Below are 20,698 nucleotides of genomic sequence, written 5' to 3' on the forward strand. Positions count from 1 at the left end.
TGTGAGCTCATCGACCAATTTTTCGATGTCTTTCTGTTTCATCGTGATTTTTTCCTTGCGTCCAAAAAGAACAACGTTTGGCTTCTCAAATCTTACCTCGATTTCTGAGTCAACTTTGTTTTCAAGAACCTTCAGCTTCACTTGATCGAAAACAACTGTGGGAATTACCAACGTTTCCTTTCCAAAAGAATTAACGTATACTTTTAACCTTTTACTCAAATCTTCTCCATCTTTAGGATCTTCAACATCCTTTGTAAAATGAAAAGTCGACATGCTTTCATCGTATGTCACTGACTTTAAATCAAACTGAGACATATTGTGATGACGCATCATATGGTCAGCGATGTTGCTTTCACAAGGCATGTCGCCATGAAATTCTGTTATTTTGTTTTCAGGTTCGTCCAATTCTTTAAAATCTTCATATAAAGGCAGCACAGTTAATAATGTCTCCTTAATGACATGATCTTTCTTCACCAAGTTGGAAACAACTAAAATGAAATTTAAATTCAAGTTCAGCCCCATTATGTCAATTTTCATATGAAACGCAAGTTGAGCAAAACCAAATCAAAGATTCTTTTTAAGTATCTATAGATCATGACGCATGAAGTTCACATCTAAAGTTGGTATACTACAAAGCTAATTCAATAATTAATCAAAAATTAAATCCTTTTAAAGTAAAGACAGTTACAAAAAGAAAGTTGACATACCAGACGAACTTTCAAAAAAAAGTTCGGCAATTCCGATATTTTGATCATAATAAATATTGATGACTTCACCTCCACCAAATCTATGATTTGAAAATTTGTATTTGACACCATCTTTAGTTGTGGTTTTTGGTATTTTCTTCACTCTTATCCCCTTGGTCAGTGGAGCAAATTTTAAAGACACTGAACGCCCTTCTAATGTCAAATTTTTGGAGCTGTTTTTTTCTTTATAATCATCTTCATCTAGAAATCATTCACAATTTATTCAATATTCCATGACGTGGTACAAGTATTCAATCGAGCGAAAAATAAAGAGCAAACTATTAAAATCATTGAAGTGTACTGTAATCTTTGATCATCGACCCACAAATACCTTTAATTTCCTCTTCAAGGATAACAACAGCTTTTCCGTGTTTTCCAAGAAAGATCTTGAATACAACTGCATTCTTCCTTGATTCAACAAAGTTCTTCAATGTCTCCACGTTGATATCAGGACTGAGATTTGTCAACATCAATATACTTCGGTCCTCGGTGGGTACGTAGTCAGCGGTCACTTGAAGCGGACTCCCTTCGTGTACAAGAGGTGTTTCTTTGGCCTTTTTCAACACGTTTTCAGCGTCTAAGGAGATTCGTTCAAGCAACATATACATCACCACAAACAATCACATATTGATATAATTTTTTATCCTTTGAGTTTATATCTACTACCTTTAGAGGAAACGTAAGTCAACCGAGCTACGGTTGGAGACAATCGCTCAAATCCTTCTTTCCCATCACGAAGTTCGCCTCCACCAGTTCTTCGTTTATTTTCAAAAAATAGTGCGATCGTTTCATCATTCGTTGACTCTTTAAGACCGCTGACATAGATCGTGGCTTTAGCCTCGTCATCTTTTGTAGGAACTGAATCAATGTCGTCACTGTTGCCAGAGGCACTGTTTTTATTTTCCTTAACGAAAGCAATCATACTTACGATGAATAGAATAGTTTGCATAACTCGTGCTTACAGACCATATAGTTTGGTAAAGAATTAACCATAAAATATAAATACCTGAGTAGTTTCCAACCATGAACTGTATGACCGAACATCAAGTTCACAACCCTTAATTATTTGTTTTTGAGGATGATTTAAGACTTTTACAAAATCTAGGAGAAAAAAAATACAGTTGTGATATGAAGGAAGCTAGTTGATTGTCAGGCTTTGTACCACTTATTTTCAGTCATCTTTACTCTAGAGTTATTGATACAAGAATTACTAATTTTATAGACTTATAGCATGTCAAACTTTGAACTAACATAAAAGAAACACAAGCTGGGGACCGTTTAATCGCTCTTAAAAACGTTCAGAGTGAATAAGTGAAAACGAAAGTTCACAAATACAATTGCGTTAGTGCACTATGAAATGTCAGATGATTGAGCTCAATTATGAAAGGCAGAAAAGATACTGCACTAAATAATTGATATAAAGTTTTACTTTCGATAAAATTATTCGTCAACACTAACCTTCCGAAGAGTCGAAGATTACAAAAGCAACATCTTTCTCCAGTTTAACCTCATCAACGTCACCTCCACCATTCTTTGTCTTCTGAAAGTGAATCGTGAATTCATCTTCATCTACTCCTGATGGAGGATTTAAAACGACAATTGTTCTACTGCCTTCCATTGCGTACAGTTGGCCAGTTCATAAACGCTAGGCCATAATCACCTCTGTCAGAGACCTAAAATTGTGAAATCGCCAAATCGAATTTCACTTTCACTTCAATTCCACGAAAAGTATAGACAATCGTGTGGATTTTGTGTTTTGTTTTGTCACGTGTTTTGTTAGTAGATTGCGGGCTCAAGATATAACATAAAAATAATAAAATAATTGAATAAAAGTAAATAGCAAATGTTGCTTAAAGTCAATAGCATAATATAATATAGGAAAACAAACGAAATGGCTTAATTACATTGAGAAACGGAGTCCAAAGATGTTAAAGGTATTATAAAAATAAATATCACGGAACTCATGGAAGTTAAATATATGTGTTTATATATTATGTCATTTATTAAAATTTGCTTCCAATTCTAATTTCTTCAAACAATTGTACGATATGTTGTTGATATTAAATGTCCAATTGTAAGTTATTGTAAAATACAGAAAAATTCTCAGATCAGTTCATCTTTTGTTGAAAGGTCCTTTAATCAATGAATAATGGGCCTCTACAGACTCCAGGAACGTGTAGCATGTTATGTAAGGAATATACTTATTTACAAGGCCCATTTGGGCTCATTGCAGTGTGCTAATTAACGGTGTGCAATGTGCAATTTGCACATCGTTTTAGCTTTAATGAAAACAATTGCACATCACTTTTTCAAACGATGTGCAAAAATCAGTGGTTTTAACGAAAAACACTGTCGTAAATCATATGAATTTGTTCTCGTTTGAAAATATTAATTTAGCAATTAGCACTATATAATAATTAACGTAATATCAATTTGATTATGCCTCTAAAGAAACACTTTTGTTAAAAAAATTGCACATCGCTTTTTCTGAACTAATTCGCACACTGGCTCATTGACACAATAAGAACTCCAAATGATGACATGCAAAATTTGTTCTTAAAGACTCACTGTTAGACATTACTAAGACTGATAACAACATCAGAAGTGAATAAGCTAACTTTGATCATTACAATTTATAGATTGAGTTGAAAAATCTTAACTCAAGTTTAGAAGGTGCAAGTTATCATGTAGAATTTTCATTAAGGAAGTGCAAAACAGTTTCATATGTTCAGACTTCAGTTTTGGATGTACAGTATGTCAAATTGTTTTATGTTGATGTTTAATGCAGAAATTTAAAAAAATATCAACTGCAATCAACACTTTACCATTATACAGGTATACCTTTATATATCATATGTTATTGCTTATCTTATCCCCTGTCGTAGCCGGCCTGCAAGTCAGGTCAATGTACGTAAATCTCAGAAAAGTTAGCATTATCGACAGAACAAAATATTTGCACAATACAACCAAATTTGTGGCTGGCCATGCCAATGATCGTGCCATTCAACTAGCATTATCTCATGGTTATAATTGATAGTAGATTCAACAAGTGCTATTGCATCAAAGACAAACTTACATACAAAGGGGAGTTACTTGTCTAATAAGGATTAATAAGTTTGGAATAAAATTACATTTTTACAAAATGGAATAAAGTTACATTTTTACAAAATGGAATAAAGTTACATTTTTAACGAATGGAATAAAATTACATTTTCGTAAAATAAATGGAATTACATTTCTATGTAAAATTCTGACAATTGAATTTAAAATTGAAACTAGTAGCTACTCTTGCATCCTTTAGAAGTTCAGTCATCTTACTTCTCTATTCAAATGAGGTTAAGTCGATGCATCCAAGTCTGCTAAAATGTGTGAAAGTCAACAGAATAACTTTCGAATATTTATAAAGCCATGGTGGTTGGTATGTATAATTTCTGATTTGACACCTTCTAGTGCATGTGACTTTTTATTTCTTTGTACTAAGAGCTTCTTTGTGTATTGTGTAATTACATGGCCCCAGCAACTGCATACCCTCCTGCACCGTTTTGTGCCAGTTCAACAAGGATATTCTTCTCGCCAACCTCTTTCCCATTGAGATTTTGAACTGTTTTTGATGCATCAGAACCGTGCTTGTATTCAACATAGGCAAAGCCAGACTTCCATTCTGTGGCTTGGCTGTCTCATGAAAAAGTGCGACTTACAGATTTGAAAAAGCAGGTCCGAACGGCGTGCATGTTGTGTAGTGGAAATGATGGTGACGCGGTGACAACTTACTATCATTATGTCATTCATTGATTTCCTAAGGCAACTTTAAGCTATTACAAGCAAGCAACACCAAAGTTCAAACACAATAAGATGAGGACTGCCGCGATCGTTCAAAACTCAAAAATCTTCCTCGGCCTCCGAAAGATTCCAATTTCCACATAAAGCCCGAAATAAAATCTACGTTATAGTGCTAATCCTCTGACTGAAACTTATCACAAAAAATAAGGCACCACTAAGAATATCCAAACGTCTGCTAGAATACGCGGAGCGTTTTTAGGTTTGGTAAGCATTCCTCTGAAAAGTAATTTCGGAATTAGAAAGGTCCTTCAAAACTTCTAATCAGAACGCGTATCAAGAAATGCCTAACGTTTGCACGTTTAAACAGATGAAAAAAGCTTGCATTAACAGAGAAAATCACTCGAAAAAACAACACTGTAAAAAATCTCAACACTTGAGCATTTTTTTAATTGCAATACACATTGTCGAAGTAAGAAGTGCAGAAAATATAAAACACAATACAAATACTTCTCTAAGTGAAAGTTTGAATATAGGCAAAAAAGTTGAGCAAAATCAGTGGAACTAAAATACATCAGAATCAATAAATCATGTGCAGGAAACTTATTGGTGGGACTAACTCCCAGCTTAGTCAACCTTTATGATAAGTGCATTGATTAAACGTAAATACAATAATTCAATAATTACTGTTACTAAACAGCTTTTGGTGCAATGAATTTTTCATTTCTACTAAAAAATAACTGATTGACTAGGTTGGACATTTTATTATGATCCCTACTTCACATGCAATTGTTCATTGAGACATTTTGAATGAATACATGATCAAAAGAAGAAAAATTTTGTGCATCTTAAAATAATTGACTTAAGTTACTTAAAAGTAATAAGATATTCAGTATAATACTGGTAATCTTTAAACATGACAAATATTGAAGGATTTTTGGTGTCGTTGACGACAGAATCATAGGTTTCGTTTGGATCTGCGGTGTTTTTTGATGGTGGAACCAACATGGTTGAATTACCGTTAGCGTAGTCACCAACCAAAACTCTAGCGTAGTACACATAACGTAATCCATTTGCATCTTTTGAGAATATGTTTCCCTAAGGGAATAGCTGGCATCTCGTGCAAAATAAACACCTTTACCAAAAGCGGTGGCTATAGATTTAAAAATAACCAACGAAAACATAAAAAACATTGGAGTTAATTCAATGAAAAAAGATAAAAATAGAAATTAAACGTCCCAAGTACAATACCATGTATTCCAGCAAAGCTTCTGTTCAGTCCACCTGAATTAATTTTTTCAACATTATCCTTCGAAGTACCATGAAAGAGTTGTTTCTCTTTATCTGCAAAGTCTGCGTCGCCATATTTTTCTTTCATAGCCTTACGTTTTACATTATACAGCTCATATATACCCTGGTTTTGTATTCTTTCAATCTTCACTATTTCGTTGCTTGCGGTCTTGTCAAATGCGTTTTTCACATTCATATATTCATCACTCTTAGGTTGAAGTTCGAAGGCATGATATACATTATCGTCTGGAGGTGTTTCCCAATAGTCAGGAACTACAAAACCAAACGAAACATTTAAAAGTTCAATATTGAAGATGTAGTGTGAAGGAAAAAGATTAATTCATTCGAAATAGCTTAAAAAAAGTGCAAGATCAAAGCATTCAACTCATTCAACCCACTCGTTCATATTTCTCAAAAAAATATACCACTAAATTTTAATACGTCGAAATTCCCCCATTGCACTTGAGCATTAAAATTTACTCTTCTAACGCACAGTTTCCGCACTTAAAATGATCCTACCTTTGCTGTTTTCTCTTTCTTCAATTTCTTTAAACATATTGCCCAATGCGTCGTTAATTTCAGGAAAATCTGTAACATGACCATTAATACAGGCCTCTCCTTTGGTGAAGTCTACCTTAATTGTGACATCAAAGTTACGCTCTACTTCACGAATTTTTTTCTTTTCACTCTCGCCAAATTTTTTGATTGTTTCGTTACAAATGGTATGCTCTACGATATTTTCTTCCATTCTCTTTAAAAAGTCTGACCAAGCACTTTCAACATACTTCATGTCATCGGAAAATATCTTGACTGACAAACCACTCGCTTCAGGATCCTTTACCTTAATCTTTGATTTACCCAATTTCTTCGAACGAAAAACATTAAAACTTTTAGAACTTTTTTTTGGATTGCGTCTTGCGTCTGGTTCAGATGAAAAATATGTTTTCGTTGCATCTTTAAATTGATCAAACTTTCCCTTCTCAAATATCACGATGCGAACCAAATTCAGAGTTGGATTTTTGCTAAGGGCCATTCGGCTTACATTATCGAATATCAAAGTCACAGATTCCCTTTCCGAGAAACCCATTGCACCGGCACCGATGGCAGAAAAGGATACATCTGTAATGCCTTTTCCTGACAAATCATCGAAAAATTGTCGAGACATTTCTTCAGATCTTGATAGCTGGGTTTCCCGGGGCCTATGACATGAGCAATTTGATTAACTAACAACTTTCCAGCACCAGTATACTGTGTTGAAAACAGAGGGGCTGTTCCAAGGGCTTTGCATTCCTCTTCGATTTTATCACCACCAGCTTTGACCAAAGCCTTGGCGACCCCCCCTTGCAACGAGAAGTTTTCATTAGTCACGTGCATTATCAATTGAGTGGTTTCTTGGCTGATGTCAGCGCAGACGATTTCAACTCGAGGTGTTTGTTTTGGAAACTTTACCTCTAGGCTACCGTCTGGGTTTTCACTTGTTGTTGCGCTACTTGGTGTAAAGGATTGTACAAATGCAGATTGTGATTGGCCAGGAAAGCCCAGATCGTGTGATGGAATATTTCTTTTAGTTGCTGATAAAATAGGCTTCATCTCTTCCACAGCACCTGAATACAACAAAAAATATTGTAAGTGTGTTGCCAAGGCAATGCCTGGTGGTCTTATTATTGCATTGAATGAAACACAATCAATGTTTGACTTAAGCTTCGCTTTAAATAACTACGTCATTATTCAACAAACCTAAGAATGCATCAACGGTTTCTTTATCTCCACCGTACGCCACGAATCGAACATTATTAACTTTCGATTGAGGATTCACAGTAAAATAAGAAGTGACTTCTTCAAAAAAGATTTTAACAACCTCCGACCGTGGGAATTTCAAATTTCCAGTTCCAATGGCGGGAAATGCAATCGAATGGAAGTTTTGGCTTTCGCTTTTCGTGACACAATTCTTTACTATAGACCTGAGAACCTGCGTATGGGCAAAATTATATGATTGAAGACGCATGAATGTAGCCTGCCAATCTGCAGTCTACGAGTGAAAGGGAATAAATGAATAGGGTAACAAACAAAGTTACAACAGTAGGGTGGCAAGCTCGATAAAGGAGAGGGGCACCATTTTCCTATATAACCCGTAAAAAACAATTGACTTGAAAAGAACATAATACAGCAGAATATATATGGGACCCACAACTGTCGAGTTTGCTACGTCACTATACAAAGTTACAATTGAGACTTACAATGTTGTAACCGCTGTAGATCGAAAGGCCAAATAAACAAATGTGTTGTCAGAAAATGCATTATAGAAGAATGAAATACAAATCATTCAATTTTACTCGTAGTACTCATTTTAAAACAAGATGCTTGCTGTTTTCTCCAAAGCATGTCAACTAAGATCATCTAATTTCCTCTATTTACCTTGGCTCCATTGGCCTGTTGCCATTCAGATAAACGAACATGATAAACACTTTTACAGTTGAGTTTTCCACCTCCAGTTACCACAACACCTCCAACTTTAATTTCACCAATTTTCTTGCATTCCTCCAAAAAGTCGTTCCCGGCAACTTTAAGTAAAGCCTTTCCAACAGGATTCGCATTCAAATCCATTTTTTCATTTGTACTATTGACAATAACATCAACCTACAGACAACATGTATAATTTATGCACTACATATTTTACAGAAGATAATACAAGTCCATCAGCAGCAAGCACCATTAAGTGAGGGAGAGTAAAAATCCCAGGGGCTGCAGTCTGCTCATTTCTCTTACCCGCTTCCAACAGGTCTGTAAATTGACAACGTTATGGCCAGCTTACCTTTTCTTTTGCAATGTCACCAACAGCTATGGTGATTCTTTGACCGGAAGTCATTTTTACAACTTTATCATTAACGTAAGACATAGAATCGAATGGAAGATTCATTGCTGATTTCCCATCCGGCTTATGATCATCCTCAGCAACAGCGAAATCATCTTTGGCTTCGTCTAGATCGTGAGCCATAATTTTCTCAATCACACAGTTATGATTTTTTTCAATTCCACTAATGATGGCATTTGTTGCATCCAAACTCATTTGTTTCTTCATTCCCGGTTTGGAAAGCGGGAAGGTCTAAAATGTAAAGGAGACACTATTTTAATAATTCCCAGAAATTTTAATAGATCGAGAACTTTAAGTGATAAGTGATTGACCACGTACATAACCACACTGGATCATGTGGATCACGATTTAGTTAATACCTAACTATAATCCATTTAACAAAGTTTTATGGATTACAATGCAAGGACATGTGGTCTAAAGGTAACTTAATACTCACAGAAATGAAGAAACCCAAACGCTACATCAACAGGCTTTTTCGGAAAAATTATTTCAAAATCTATATGTTCGACTACATAAAAGCGACCGAAAAGATCATGAATTCCACGTCACTGCGATCCATTGAGGTCACAAATACAAAAGCTTGTAATTATCTTTTGACAAGTTCAATGAACAAACCCAAACTGTCCGAAATAAAGAAAATCAAGAGTTCTTCGAAAGAAAAACACCAGAAATACGAACCTTTGAATTAATTCCCCCTGCTTTCTTATCAAGATATTCTATCATTTTCTTTTTTCCTTTTGGAGTTCCCTTCACTCGAAGTGAATTTTCATCGGCAGTTTTTTCAACATCAACTCCTTCATTTTTCAATTCCTGCATTTTGCTCATGATTTTGTCCCAACGATGTTCTTGTAGGAAACGAACTTTTGCGGATATCACTGGTTTAAAAACGCCGTCTTCAATTTTTTTTTCGGCAATTAAATTTCTCAAATCTTGTTCGGCATCCTTCATCTTAGATTCCTCACAAATAATCCAGATGTTATCTGGATTCGCGAGTTCAGTGCATATCAAAACCTTGTTTTTATTCAATTGGTCTTTTGTAAACGTCAATAAATGGTCGGACTTTGCCAAAAATTTTCCAGTTTCTTCATCAATCTTTACTAACTTTTCTGACGTTTTCGATTTTATGATTTCAACAACTCGTTCTTCCTAATTTGTCAAGACACCGACATTAAAAATATTCACGCACTATATACAACTATATGTATCATAACAACATCCATGAATGACGCACCTAATCAAGCTCAAGTTGATAAAAAAAATTTTTATAAAAGAGTGAGCTGCCTGAAGAAGCATGTTTACACCATATTTAGATATGTTAATTAGTGATAGTGAAAACGAAAGTGTTGCGCGATATTCACTGATAAGTTAACTGCGTTATAATTTTTATAGAAGAGAATTTCGTATTTATTTCGCTTTACCTCGACGTTACCAGGCTCCTTCAAGAACATCAACTGAGGCTGGAAACCTTTAGCGCCAACATGGCCTTCAACCTCTTTAAGAATCAACATTATCTTGTCTTTCTTTAATACTTCGTTGGCTATCTTACATTCTGTGCGTTTTAAGAAATCAATTTGACGATCACTCATCTCGATTTTAATAACGTGTATTTTATCAAGATCCTCAAAAACTCTCAACTTCATGTTTTTCACGCTTTCAGCTGTCCCAAGAACAGTCAATTTACCTCCGGTACTCCCTTCAATACCAGGAATTTCCACACCTGGAAACTCGATCAAGAGATCTTTGAAATATCCAATGGCAATGAAAAAATGAAACTTCTCTTTATCTTTTATCTCAATATCAAGGGAATCCTTCTTGGCGGCAGCTGTGAGTTTATCAACCAGTTTTTGAATATCTTTCTTTTTTGTTTTGACATCGATTTTGCGTCCGATAAGAACAATGCCGGAGTTTTCAAACTTAACCTCGATTTCAGATTCATTTCTATTTTCAAGAACATCTTGCTTTACTTGATCATATACAAATGTAGGAATCGTTAAAGTTTCCTTTCCAAATGAATCGACAAATATTTTCAACCTTGTAGTAAGATGTTCTCCATCTTTGGGATCTTCAACATCCTTTGTAAAATGAACAGTCGACTTGGTTTCATCGTATTTCATTGACTTTAAATCAAACTGTAACAAATTGTCATGAAGCAGTACATGGTTGATGACGTCACTGTCACCATAGATGTCGCCATGAAATTCTGTTATTTTATTTTCAGGTTTGTCCAATTCTTCAAAATCTTCATATAATGGTAGTACAGTTAAAGACGTGTCCTTAATGACATGATCTTTCTTCACCAAGTTTGAAACAGCTAAAATGAAATTGGAATTCAAAATTAAAGTTTGCAAGCCAGCTATCAGGGATGGATTCACAATGCTTTTGTAAGAGGGGGGGGGGAGGGGCTCTAGTTTTGACTATTTTTTGATGGCTACTTGTCGCTCGTATGTCAGACTTTTTTGTCAAATTCTGATATCTTTTTGATATGATTAGTTGATTTATGGAAGTGTGCTCTACCAAATACTATTCACAATTGCTTTGGCTAAATGTTTCGTATGTTAGTATTTTGTTGGGAAATTAGCACCCTTACCGCAACCCACTCTAGTCAAGGCTCCCCTAAATTCAGCTCTGCTTGCTATTCCAATATTTTATCAAAAAATAACATCCTTTTAAAAAAAGACAGTTGCCACGAAAAACGTTCAAATACCTGATGAACTTATCAAAAAAATTTTCGCAATTCCGTTGTTTTGGTCAAACTCCATATTAGTGACTTCATCTCCACCAGTTTTTCGATTAGAAAATTTATACTTGACATCCTCACTATTGGCATTTTTTGGTATTTTCTTCACCTTTATCCCCTTGGTCAATGGAGCAAATTTGAAAGACACTAAACGCCCTCCCAGTGTCAAATTTTTGGAGCTGTTTTTTTCTTTATAATCATCTTTATCTAAAAATCAAAAATTTTTTATTCAATAATCCATGACGTGGTACAAGTATTCAATCAAGCCAAACTCGAACAACGGCAAACAATCGAAATCATTGAAGTTCTAAGTAATCTTTGATAATCGAACTAAAAATACCTTTCATTTCCTCTTCAAGGATAACAACAGCTTTTCCGTGTTTTCCAAGAAAAATCTTTAAGACATCTGTATTCTTCTTTGATTCAACAAAATCCTTCAATGTCTCCATGCTGATATCAGGACTGAGATTTGTGACCATCAATATACTTCGGTCCTCGGTGGGTACGTAGTCAGCGGTAACTTGAAGCGGACTCCCTTCGTGTACAAGAGGTGTTTCTTTGGCCTTTTTCAACACGTTTTCAGCGTCTAAGGAGATTCGTTCAAGCAACATATACATTACCACAAACAATCACATATTGATATAATTTTTTATCCTTTAAGTTGATATCTACTACCTTCTGAGGAAACGTAAGTCAACCGAGCTACGGTTGGAGACAATCGCGTAAATCCTTTTTTTCCCTCACGAAGTTCACCTCCACCACATCTTCGTTTGTTTTCAAAAAATAGTGTAATTGAGTCTTTGGTGCAGGACTCTTTAAAACCACTAACATAAATTGTGGGTTTGTCTTCATCATCTTCTGCCTGAAATGAATCAACGTCGTCATTGTTGCCCAAGACAATGTTTTGCATTTTCCTTTTGTTGGAGACAATTACGCATAAGATAAACTGCGCGGTAAAGTGAATACTTTGACTCCAGGAGTACATGTAATAAACTGTGCAGTTTTCAAAACTCGTGTTCATAGACGATATAATTAGGTAAAAATAACCGCACGAAAATTACCAGAAAAGTTTTCAAATATGATTTGTAGTATTAAACCTTTTTTATATCTTACCGTAATTTTAACGGATTCCGTCCTGGCGGCAGATGTGAGCTCATCGACCAATTTTTCGATGTCTTTCTTTTTCATCGTGATTTTTTCCTTGAGTCCAAAAAGAACAACGTTTGGCTTCTCAAATCTTATCTCGATTTCTGAGTCAACTTTGTTTTCAAGAACCTTCAGCTTTACTTGATCAAAAACAATTGTGGGAATTACCAACGTTTCCTTTCCAAAAGAATTAACGTATACTTTTAATCTTTTACTTAGATCTTCTCCATCCTTAGGACCTTCAACATCCTTTGTAAAATGAAAAGTCGACATGGTTTCATCGTATGTCACTGACTTTAAATCAAACTGAGACATATTGTGATGACGCCTGATATAGTCAACAACGTCGCTTTCACAAGGGATGTCGCCATGAAATTCTGTTATTTTGTTTTCAGGTTCGTCCAATTCTTCAAAATCTTCATACATCGGGATCACCGTTAAACGTGTCTCCATGATGTCATGGTCTTTCTTCACCAAGTTTGAAACAACTAAAATGAAATACGTAAGTTCAAATAACACTGAACAACGTGGTCTTTTCAGATGATGATCCATAAAGTTTGATTTTGTATAAAAGCTCTTCCAATATATTTCGTGAAAAATTAACATCCATTACAAGAAAAGACCGTTTCCCAGAAGAAATATCAAATACCTGACGAACTTTTAAAAAAAAGTTTGGCAATTCCGTTATTTTTGTCAAACTCCATATTGATGACTTCACCTCCACCAGTTTTAGGATTAGAAAATTTATATTCGACATCTTCGCTTTTGGCATTTTTTGGTATTTTCTTGACACTTATCCCCGTGCTCAGTGGAGCAAATTTCAAAGACACCAGACGTTCTCCTAATTTTAGATTTTTGGAATTGTTTTCTTCCTTGGAATCACCTAGAAATCAATTATAACAACAAATCACGAGGTACGCCTCTTCACTCCACGTAAAAAATTAAGCGCGAGCAAGAAAGTTGTCAAAGTTTGATTTAATATTTTCTCGTCAACCTAAAAATACCTTTAATCTCTTCTTGAAGTATGATAACAGCTTTTCCATGTTTTCCAAGAACGATTTTAATCACATCGGTTTGTTTCTTTATTTCAACGAAGTTCTTCAACGTTTCCACGTTTGTATCAGGACTGAGATTTGTGACCATCAATATACTTCGATCCTCGGTGGGTATATAGTCAGCGGTAACTTGTACAGAACACCCATTGAGTACAAGGAGCTTTTCTTTGGCCCTTTTCAGCACATTTTCAGCGTCTAAGGAGATTCGTTCAAACGAAATACGTTTCTTAAAAATTATTTTTTTAATTCTTTTTCATTATTTAAGTTTCCGCATTACCTTTTGGGGAAACGTAAGTTAAACGAGCGACGGTTGGTGACAATCGCTCAAATCCTTCTTTCCCATCACGAAGATAGCCTCCACCACACTTTTTTTCATTTTCAAACAATAACGTGATCAATTCCTCAGTGCAGGACTCTTTAAGACCGCTGACATAGATCGTGGCTTTCTGTTTATCATCTTCTGTTGAAACTGAATCAACGTCGTCATTGTTGCATGAGGCACTGTTTTCACTTTCCTAAACGAAAGCAATCATACTTACAATGAATAGCACAGTTTGCATAACTCGTGCTCACAGACCATATAGTTTGGTAAAAAAATTAACCATAAAATATAAATACCTGAGTAGTTTTCAACCATGAACTGTATGACCGAACATCAAGTTCACAACCCTTAATTATTTGTTTTTCAGGATGATTTAAGACTTTTACAGCATCTATAAAAATTATACGGTTGTGATATGAAGGAAGCTAGATGATTGTCAGGCTTTCTACCATTTATTTTCAGTCATCTTTACTCTGTAGTAATTGATACAAGAATTACTAATTGTATAGACATACAGCATGTCAAACTTTGAATTAACATAAAAGAAACACAAGCTGGGGACCGTTCAATCGCTCCTAAAACGTTCAGAGTGAATAAGTGAAAACGAAAGTTCACAAAATACAATTGTATTAGTGTAGTATCCAATGTCAGATGATTGAGCTCAACTATAAAAGGCGGAAAAGATACTGCACTAAATAATTGATATAAAGTTTTACTTTCGATAAATTTATTTGTCACCACAAACCTTCCAAAGAGTCGAAGATTACAAAAGCAACACCTTTCTCCACTTTAACCTCATCAACGTCACCTCCACCATTCTTTTTCTTCTGAAAGTGAATCGTGAATTCATCTTCACTTACTCCTGATGGAGGATTTAAAACGACAATTGTTCTACTGTCATCCATTGCGTACAGTTGACCAGTTCATAAACGCTAGGCCATAATCACTTCTGTCAGAGACCTAAAATTGTGAAATCGCCAAGTCTAATTTCACTTTCACTACAATTCCACGAAAAGTATAAACAATCATGTGGATTTTGTGTTGTGTTTTGTCACGTGTTTTGTTGTTAGATTGCGGGCTCGAGGTATAACAAAATAAATAATTGAATAAAAGTAAATAGCAAATGTTGGTTAAAGTCAACAGCATAATATATTATACGAAAACAAATGAAATGGCTTAGTTACATTGAGAAACGGAGTCAAAGGTTGTTAAAGGTATTATGAAAATAAATATGACAGAACTTATGGAAGTTAAATATATGTGTTTATATATTATGTCATTCATTAAAATTTGCTTCCAATTGTAATATATACTAACAATTGTACAATATGTTGTTGGATATTAAATGTCCAATTGCAAATCAAGCCATATTGTTAACAAGTTATTGTAAAATTACAGATAAATTCACAGAAACAGTTCATTTTTTGTTGTACAATCCTTTAATCAATGAATAATGGGCCTCTACAGACTCCAGGAACGTGTAGCATGTTATGTAAGGAGTTTACCTATATACAAGGCCCATTTGGGCTCTTCGACACAAATAGAACTCCAAATGATGACATACAAAATTTTGTTCTTAAAGACTCACTGTTAGACATTACTACGACTGATAACCACATCAGAAATGAATAAGTTAACTTTGATCATTGATATAGATTGAGTTGAAAAATTATAACTCAAGTTTAGAAGGTGCAAGTTATCATGTAGAATTTTCATCAAAGTAAGTGAAATAGTTTAATATGTTCAGACATCAGTTTTGGATGTACAGTATGTCAAATTGTTTTATGTTGATGTTTAATCCAGAAATTTAAATAAATATCAACTGCAATCAACACTTTACCATTATACAGGTGTACCATTATATATCATATGTTATTGCTTATCTTATCCCCTGTCATAGCCAATGTACGTAAATCTTAGATAAGTTAGCATTATCAACTTCTTTAAAAATGTATTGTTTGTACTTGCAATGACAGAACAAAATATTTGCACAGTATAACCAAATTTGTAGGCAGCCATGCCAATGATCGTGCCATTCAACTAGCATGATCTCATCGCTACAATTGATAGTAGATTCAACAAGTGCCATTGCATCGAAGACAAACTTACATACAAAGGGGAGTTTACTTGTCTAATAAGGATTAATAAGTTTGGAATAAAATTACATTTTTACAGAATGGAATAAAATTACATTTTCGCAAAATAAATGGAATAAAATTACATTTCTACGTAAAATTCTAACTATTGAATTTAAAATTAAAACTAGTAGCGACTCTTGTCTTCCTTTAGAAGTTCAGTCATCTTACTTCTTTATTCAAATGAGGTTAAATGGATGCATCCAAGTCTGCTAAAATGTGTGAAAGTCAACAGAATAACTTTCCAATATTTATAAAGCTATGGTGGTTGGTGTTAATAATTTCTGATTTGACACCTTCTAGTGCATGTGACTTTTTATTTCTTCATACTTAGAGCTTCTCTGTGTATTGTGTAATTAAATTATCATTTAGGCCTGTTTCAAACGTCAAACTTTACTTGTGCCGAATGCATTACAAACAAATGATAATTAGCAATGTTATCTCATTTTCTTTTGTCTTTAATCCATTTGACATGTGGAAAGTTCAACTTATGAAATGGGCCTTACCATCAAAAGTATAAAGTAGTTTCCACGAATACATGATCCAAAGAAGAAAATTTTTCTGCATCTTAAAATAATTGACTTAAGTTACTTAAAAGTAATAAGATATTCAGTATAATACTGGTAATCTTTAAACATTACAAATATTGAAGGATCTTTGGTGTCGTCGACGACAGAATCATAGGTTTCATTTGGATCTGCGGTGTTTTTTGATGGCGTAACCAACATGGTTGAATCACCCTTAGTGTAGTCACCAACCAAAACTCTAGCATAGTACACATAACGTAATCCATTTGCATCTTTTGGAGAATATGTATCCCTGAGGGCGTAGCTGGCATCTCGTGCAAAATAAACACCTTTACCAAAAGGATTTGCTATAGATTTGAAAAATACATTACAGCAACATAAAGCATTAATAAAATCTGGAAAATGTAAGCACAACAATACCATGTTTTCCAGCAAAGCTTCTGTTCAGTCCACCTGCATTGATTTTTTCAACATTATACTTCGAAGTACCATGAAAGAGTTGTTTCTCTTTATCAGGAAAATCCCCGTCGCCATATTTTTCTTTCATAGTTTTTCGTTTTACATTATACAATTCGTATATACCAGGGTTTTGTATTCGTTCAATCTTCACAATTTCGTTGCTTGTAGTTTGGTAAAATGCGTTTTTCACCTTCGTATATTCCCAACTGTTTGGCTTCAGCTCGAAGGCATGATATATACTGTCATCTGTAGGGATTTCCCAATAGTCAGGAACTGTTGAACTATGACTTTTAGTTTTGGAATCTCCTGCAGGTAACACTAAGAAAAATTTTAGCTAGTAAGAATAATTGGGAGAAAATACTTCGTTAAAAATTCAAATCAACACATAGTTTCAAACTTTCAAAGCACACTCATTCACTAAACTGGGACTGCGAAAGATTTGCAATTGAGGGGGCTATAACATGAGCTCCCTCGATTATCGATCTTCCGCGGTCCCTGTTAAATATCGTAACAACATTAGTGTTGTTTCATTTCTATGGTGCAGATTTTCTATTCAAAATCCTGTAGTGTAAAGAACTGTATGCAATTTCTTTAAAAATCGTACCAGATTCGCTGCCATCATCTGGGACATGAATGACATGATGATTTAACCACACTTGTCCTTGGATGACTTTTATCTTGATATCAACATCGATATCACTCGCTGTTTTACGAATTTCATCCATTTCTCCATCAAAAAACTTCTTTATTCCATTGATCACTGTTTCCACAACCGTGAGTTCATTGACTAATCTTTTTATGACTCTTTTTTTCCTCGTGATGTCCTTCCTCCGTCCAACAAGAACAACGCTTGACTTCTCAAATCGTACTTGGATCTCAGATTCGTCTCTCTTTCCCAGAACCTCATGCTTTACCTTATCAAACACAACTGTGGGAATCGCTAAAGTTTCCTTTCCAAAAGAATCGACTAATGTTTTCAACCTTCTACTGAGATCTTCTCCATCTTTGGGATCTTCAATAAACTTTGTGAAATTAAAAGTTGACTTGATTTGATCGTATTTCACGGAATTAAAATTAAACTGAGACACATCGTGATGAAGCAATATATGATAAAATACGTCGCTTTCACAAGGGATGTCGCCATTAAATTCTGTTATTTTATTTTGATATTCGTCCAATTCTTCAAAATCTTCATATAAAGGCAGTACAGTTAAAAGTGATTCCTTAATGACATGATCTTTCTTCACCAAGGTTGAAACAACTAAAATGAAATTTCAATTCTTCGTAAGAACCAGAACACTATTACCGAAAGCGTTCATGTGAAACGCAATTCAAGCAAACACTGTATATATGGTTCACCTTTCAAGTATTTTCAAATAAAGTTTCGTGAAGATTCATTTGTAAAGTTCGTATACTTAACTTTCTATTGCAACATTTCATGAAAAAATATGGTTCATTACGAGAAAAAACGATAACCAAGAAGAAAGTTTACATACCCGACGAACTTTTAAAAAAAAGTTTGGCAATTCCATTATTTTGGTCAAACTCCATATTGATGACTTCACCTACACCAGTCCTGGGATTAGAAAATTTATGTTTGACATCATCTTTCGTTGTGTTTTTTGGTATTTTCTTCACCTTTATTCCCTTGGTCAGTGGAGCAAATTTTAAAGAAACTGAACGCCCTCCAAATATGAAATTTCTGGAGTATATCTTTTCTTTGAAATCATCTTCATCTAGAAATCGATCAAACAATAATAAGTCGAGCGGTACAAGAATTGAAGTTTGCCAAACCAAACAAGGTGCAAACTATTGAAATCATTGAAGTGTAATCTAATTTTTGATCATCGACCCACGAATACCTTTAATTTCCTCTTCAAGGATAACAACAGCTTTTCCATGTTTTCCAAGAACGATTTTAATCACATCTGTTTGTTTCTTTGTTTCAACGAAGTTCTTCAACGTTTCCACGTTTGTATCAGGACTGAGATTTGTGACCATCAATATACTTCGATCCTCGGTGGGTATATAGTCAGCGGTAACTTGTACAGGACACCCATTGAGTACAAGGAGCTTTTCTTTGGCCCTTTTCAGCACGTTTTCAGCGTCTAAGGAGATTCGTTCAGACGAAATACGTTTCTTAAAAATTATTTTTTTAATTCCTTTTCATCATTTGAGTTTCCACATTACCTTTTGAGGAAACGTAAGTTAAACGAGCGACGGTTGGTGACAATCGCTCAAATCCTTCTTTCCCATCACGAAGCTCACCTCCACCAGTTCTTCGTTTATTTTCAAAAAATAGTGCGATCGTTTCATCATTCATTGACTCTTTAAGACCGCTAACATAGATCGTGGCTTTATCCTCGTCATCTTTTGTAGGAACTGAATCAACGTCGTCATTGTTGCCCGAGGCACTGTTTTCATCATCCTAGTTGAAATTAATTACTATTGAAACGAATAGAACAGTTTGCATAACTCGTGTTCATAGTATGCAAAAATTTAACCATAAAATATAAATACCTGAGTAGTCTTCAACCATGAACTGTATGACCGAACATCAAGTTCACAACCCTTAATTATTTGCTTTTCAGGATGATTTACGACTTTTACAGCATCTATAAAAATAATACGGTTGGGATGTGAAGGCAGTAGATGATTCACAGGTTTTGTACCTTTCAGTCATCTTCACGCAGTCATGATTATGAATACAATAACTACTGATTGTTTACACATACGTAGCATGTTAAACTTTGCTAAAATAAACAAAAAAAAAGTAGAGAGACGTTCAGAGAAAAAGCGAATGTTCACAAAGCACAATTACCCTATAATTGCCACAAATGAAAATCAGATAATGTAGATGAGTTATGAAAGGCAGACAATGTACGATACCATAAGATAATTCGCATTTAATATACACGACGAGTTTTTTTTTAAATAGACATGTTTCGACATCTCATGATGCCATCTTCAGTATAGGTGAAATAATAAATAATACAAGTTTATATAAAAGTAATATGATACATAAATTACAACAATAATAAAGAAATATTTAGTTTATTATACGCTCGGACGCTCCCCATTAATTTATCTTATTTCTTTATTATTGTTGTAATTTATGTATCATATTACTTTTATATAAACCTTCTATTATTTATTATTTCACTTATACTGAAGATGGCATCATGAGATGTCGAAACATGTCTGTTTTGTTTTAAAAAAATTGTCGTGTATATTAAATGCGCATTAGCAATAGTGCTTCTACGAAATTATGGAAACATAAGATAATTCATAATTCTTAATTTATATAAACGTTTACTTTCGATAAATTCATTTGTCACCAACAAACCTGCCAAAGAGACGAAGACTACAAAAGCAACACCTTTCTCCAGTTTAACCTCGCTAACGTAACCTCCACCATTCTTTTTCTTCTGAAAGTGAAGCGCGAATTCATCTTCACTTACTCCTGATGGAGGATTTAAGACAACAATACTACTATCATCCATTGCGTACAGTTGACCAACTCATATACGCTAGGCCATAATCACCTCTGTCAGAGACCTAAAATTGTGAAATCGCCAAAACGAATTTCACTTTCACAACAATTCCACGAAAAGTATAAACAATCGTGTGGA

The 20,698-nt window shown here is 34.5% G+C and overlaps 3 protein-coding genes and 1 long non-coding RNA gene across 6 annotated transcripts in view; 1 reads left to right on the forward strand and 3 right to left on the reverse strand.

Annotated features, from left to right (window-relative positions):
• LOC124433278 overlaps positions 1 to 2,452 on the reverse strand; it is a 51,651-nt gene extending 49,199 nt beyond the window's left edge. Inside the window, exons 1-5 of the mRNA XM_046983039.1 lie at positions 2,205 to 2,452; positions 1,753 to 1,847; positions 1,413 to 1,650; positions 1,078 to 1,323; positions 777 to 947 (exon numbers count right to left, since the gene is read on the reverse strand). Coding sequence (XP_046838995.1) covers positions 777 to 947; positions 1,078 to 1,323; positions 1,413 to 1,650; positions 1,753 to 1,847; positions 2,205 to 2,364 — 910 coding nt within the window. The 5' untranslated portion in view covers positions 2,365 to 2,452. The remainder of the gene's footprint in view (positions 1 to 776; positions 948 to 1,077; positions 1,324 to 1,412; positions 1,651 to 1,752; positions 1,848 to 2,204) is intronic.
• Positions 2,453 to 4,952: 2,500 nt separating this feature from the next.
• LOC124449614 lies at positions 4,953 to 20,692 on the reverse strand. 2 transcript variants are annotated; one of them, XM_047000563.1, is made up of 9 exons: positions 20,413 to 20,692; positions 19,587 to 19,681; positions 19,257 to 19,494; positions 18,929 to 19,174; positions 18,563 to 18,802; positions 17,671 to 18,327; positions 17,028 to 17,384; positions 16,648 to 16,954; positions 4,953 to 5,370 (listed from the first exon to the last, which is right to left on the reverse strand). In XM_047000563.1, the coding sequence occupies exons 1-8, from the start codon at positions 20,567 to 20,569 to the stop codon at positions 16,668 to 16,670; spliced, it is 2,277 nt and encodes a 758-aa protein (XP_046856519.1). In that variant the 5' UTR covers positions 20,570 to 20,692; the 3' UTR covers positions 4,953 to 5,370; positions 16,648 to 16,667. The 2 variants fall into 2 exon arrangements, with proteins under 2 accessions (XP_046856519.1, XP_046856511.1); XM_047000555.1 differs by lacking the exon at positions 4,953 to 5,370 and having other exon boundaries at positions 16,060 to 16,954.
• LOC124449537 lies at positions 5,942 to 14,927 on the reverse strand. Of its 2 annotated transcripts, XM_047000477.1 has the most exons (16): positions 14,691 to 14,927; positions 14,242 to 14,336; positions 13,901 to 14,138; positions 13,573 to 13,818; positions 13,218 to 13,451; positions 12,536 to 13,056; positions 12,098 to 12,284; positions 11,763 to 12,008; positions 11,390 to 11,629; positions 10,104 to 10,996; positions 9,364 to 9,831; positions 8,626 to 8,916; positions 8,229 to 8,450; positions 7,551 to 7,782; positions 6,333 to 7,417; positions 5,942 to 6,086 (listed from the first exon to the last, which is right to left on the reverse strand). In XM_047000477.1, exons 1-15 carry the CDS (start codon positions 14,848 to 14,850, stop codon positions 6,873 to 6,875), a joined length of 4,818 nt encoding a protein of 1,605 aa, XP_046856433.1. In that variant the 5' UTR covers positions 14,851 to 14,927; the 3' UTR covers positions 5,942 to 6,086; positions 6,333 to 6,872. The 2 variants fall into 2 exon arrangements, with proteins under 2 accessions (XP_046856433.1, XP_046856440.1); XM_047000484.1 differs by lacking the exon at positions 8,229 to 8,450.
• Positions 14,984 to 16,051, forward strand: LOC124449697. Its single transcript, XR_006949505.1, has 3 exons — positions 14,984 to 15,159; positions 15,601 to 15,665; positions 15,957 to 16,051. It is a non-coding gene; the product is annotated as an uncharacterized LOC124449697 (long non-coding RNA).
• Positions 20,693 to 20,698: the final 6 nt, after the last annotated feature.

This window comes from Xenia sp. Carnegie-2017, unplaced genomic scaffold (assembly GCF_021976095.1).
Source record: "Xenia sp. Carnegie-2017 unplaced genomic scaffold, XeniaSp_v1 HiC_scaffold_13, whole genome shotgun sequence".
Taxonomy (NCBI): Eukaryota; Metazoa; Cnidaria; class Anthozoa; order Malacalcyonacea; family Xeniidae; genus Xenia; species Xenia sp. Carnegie-2017.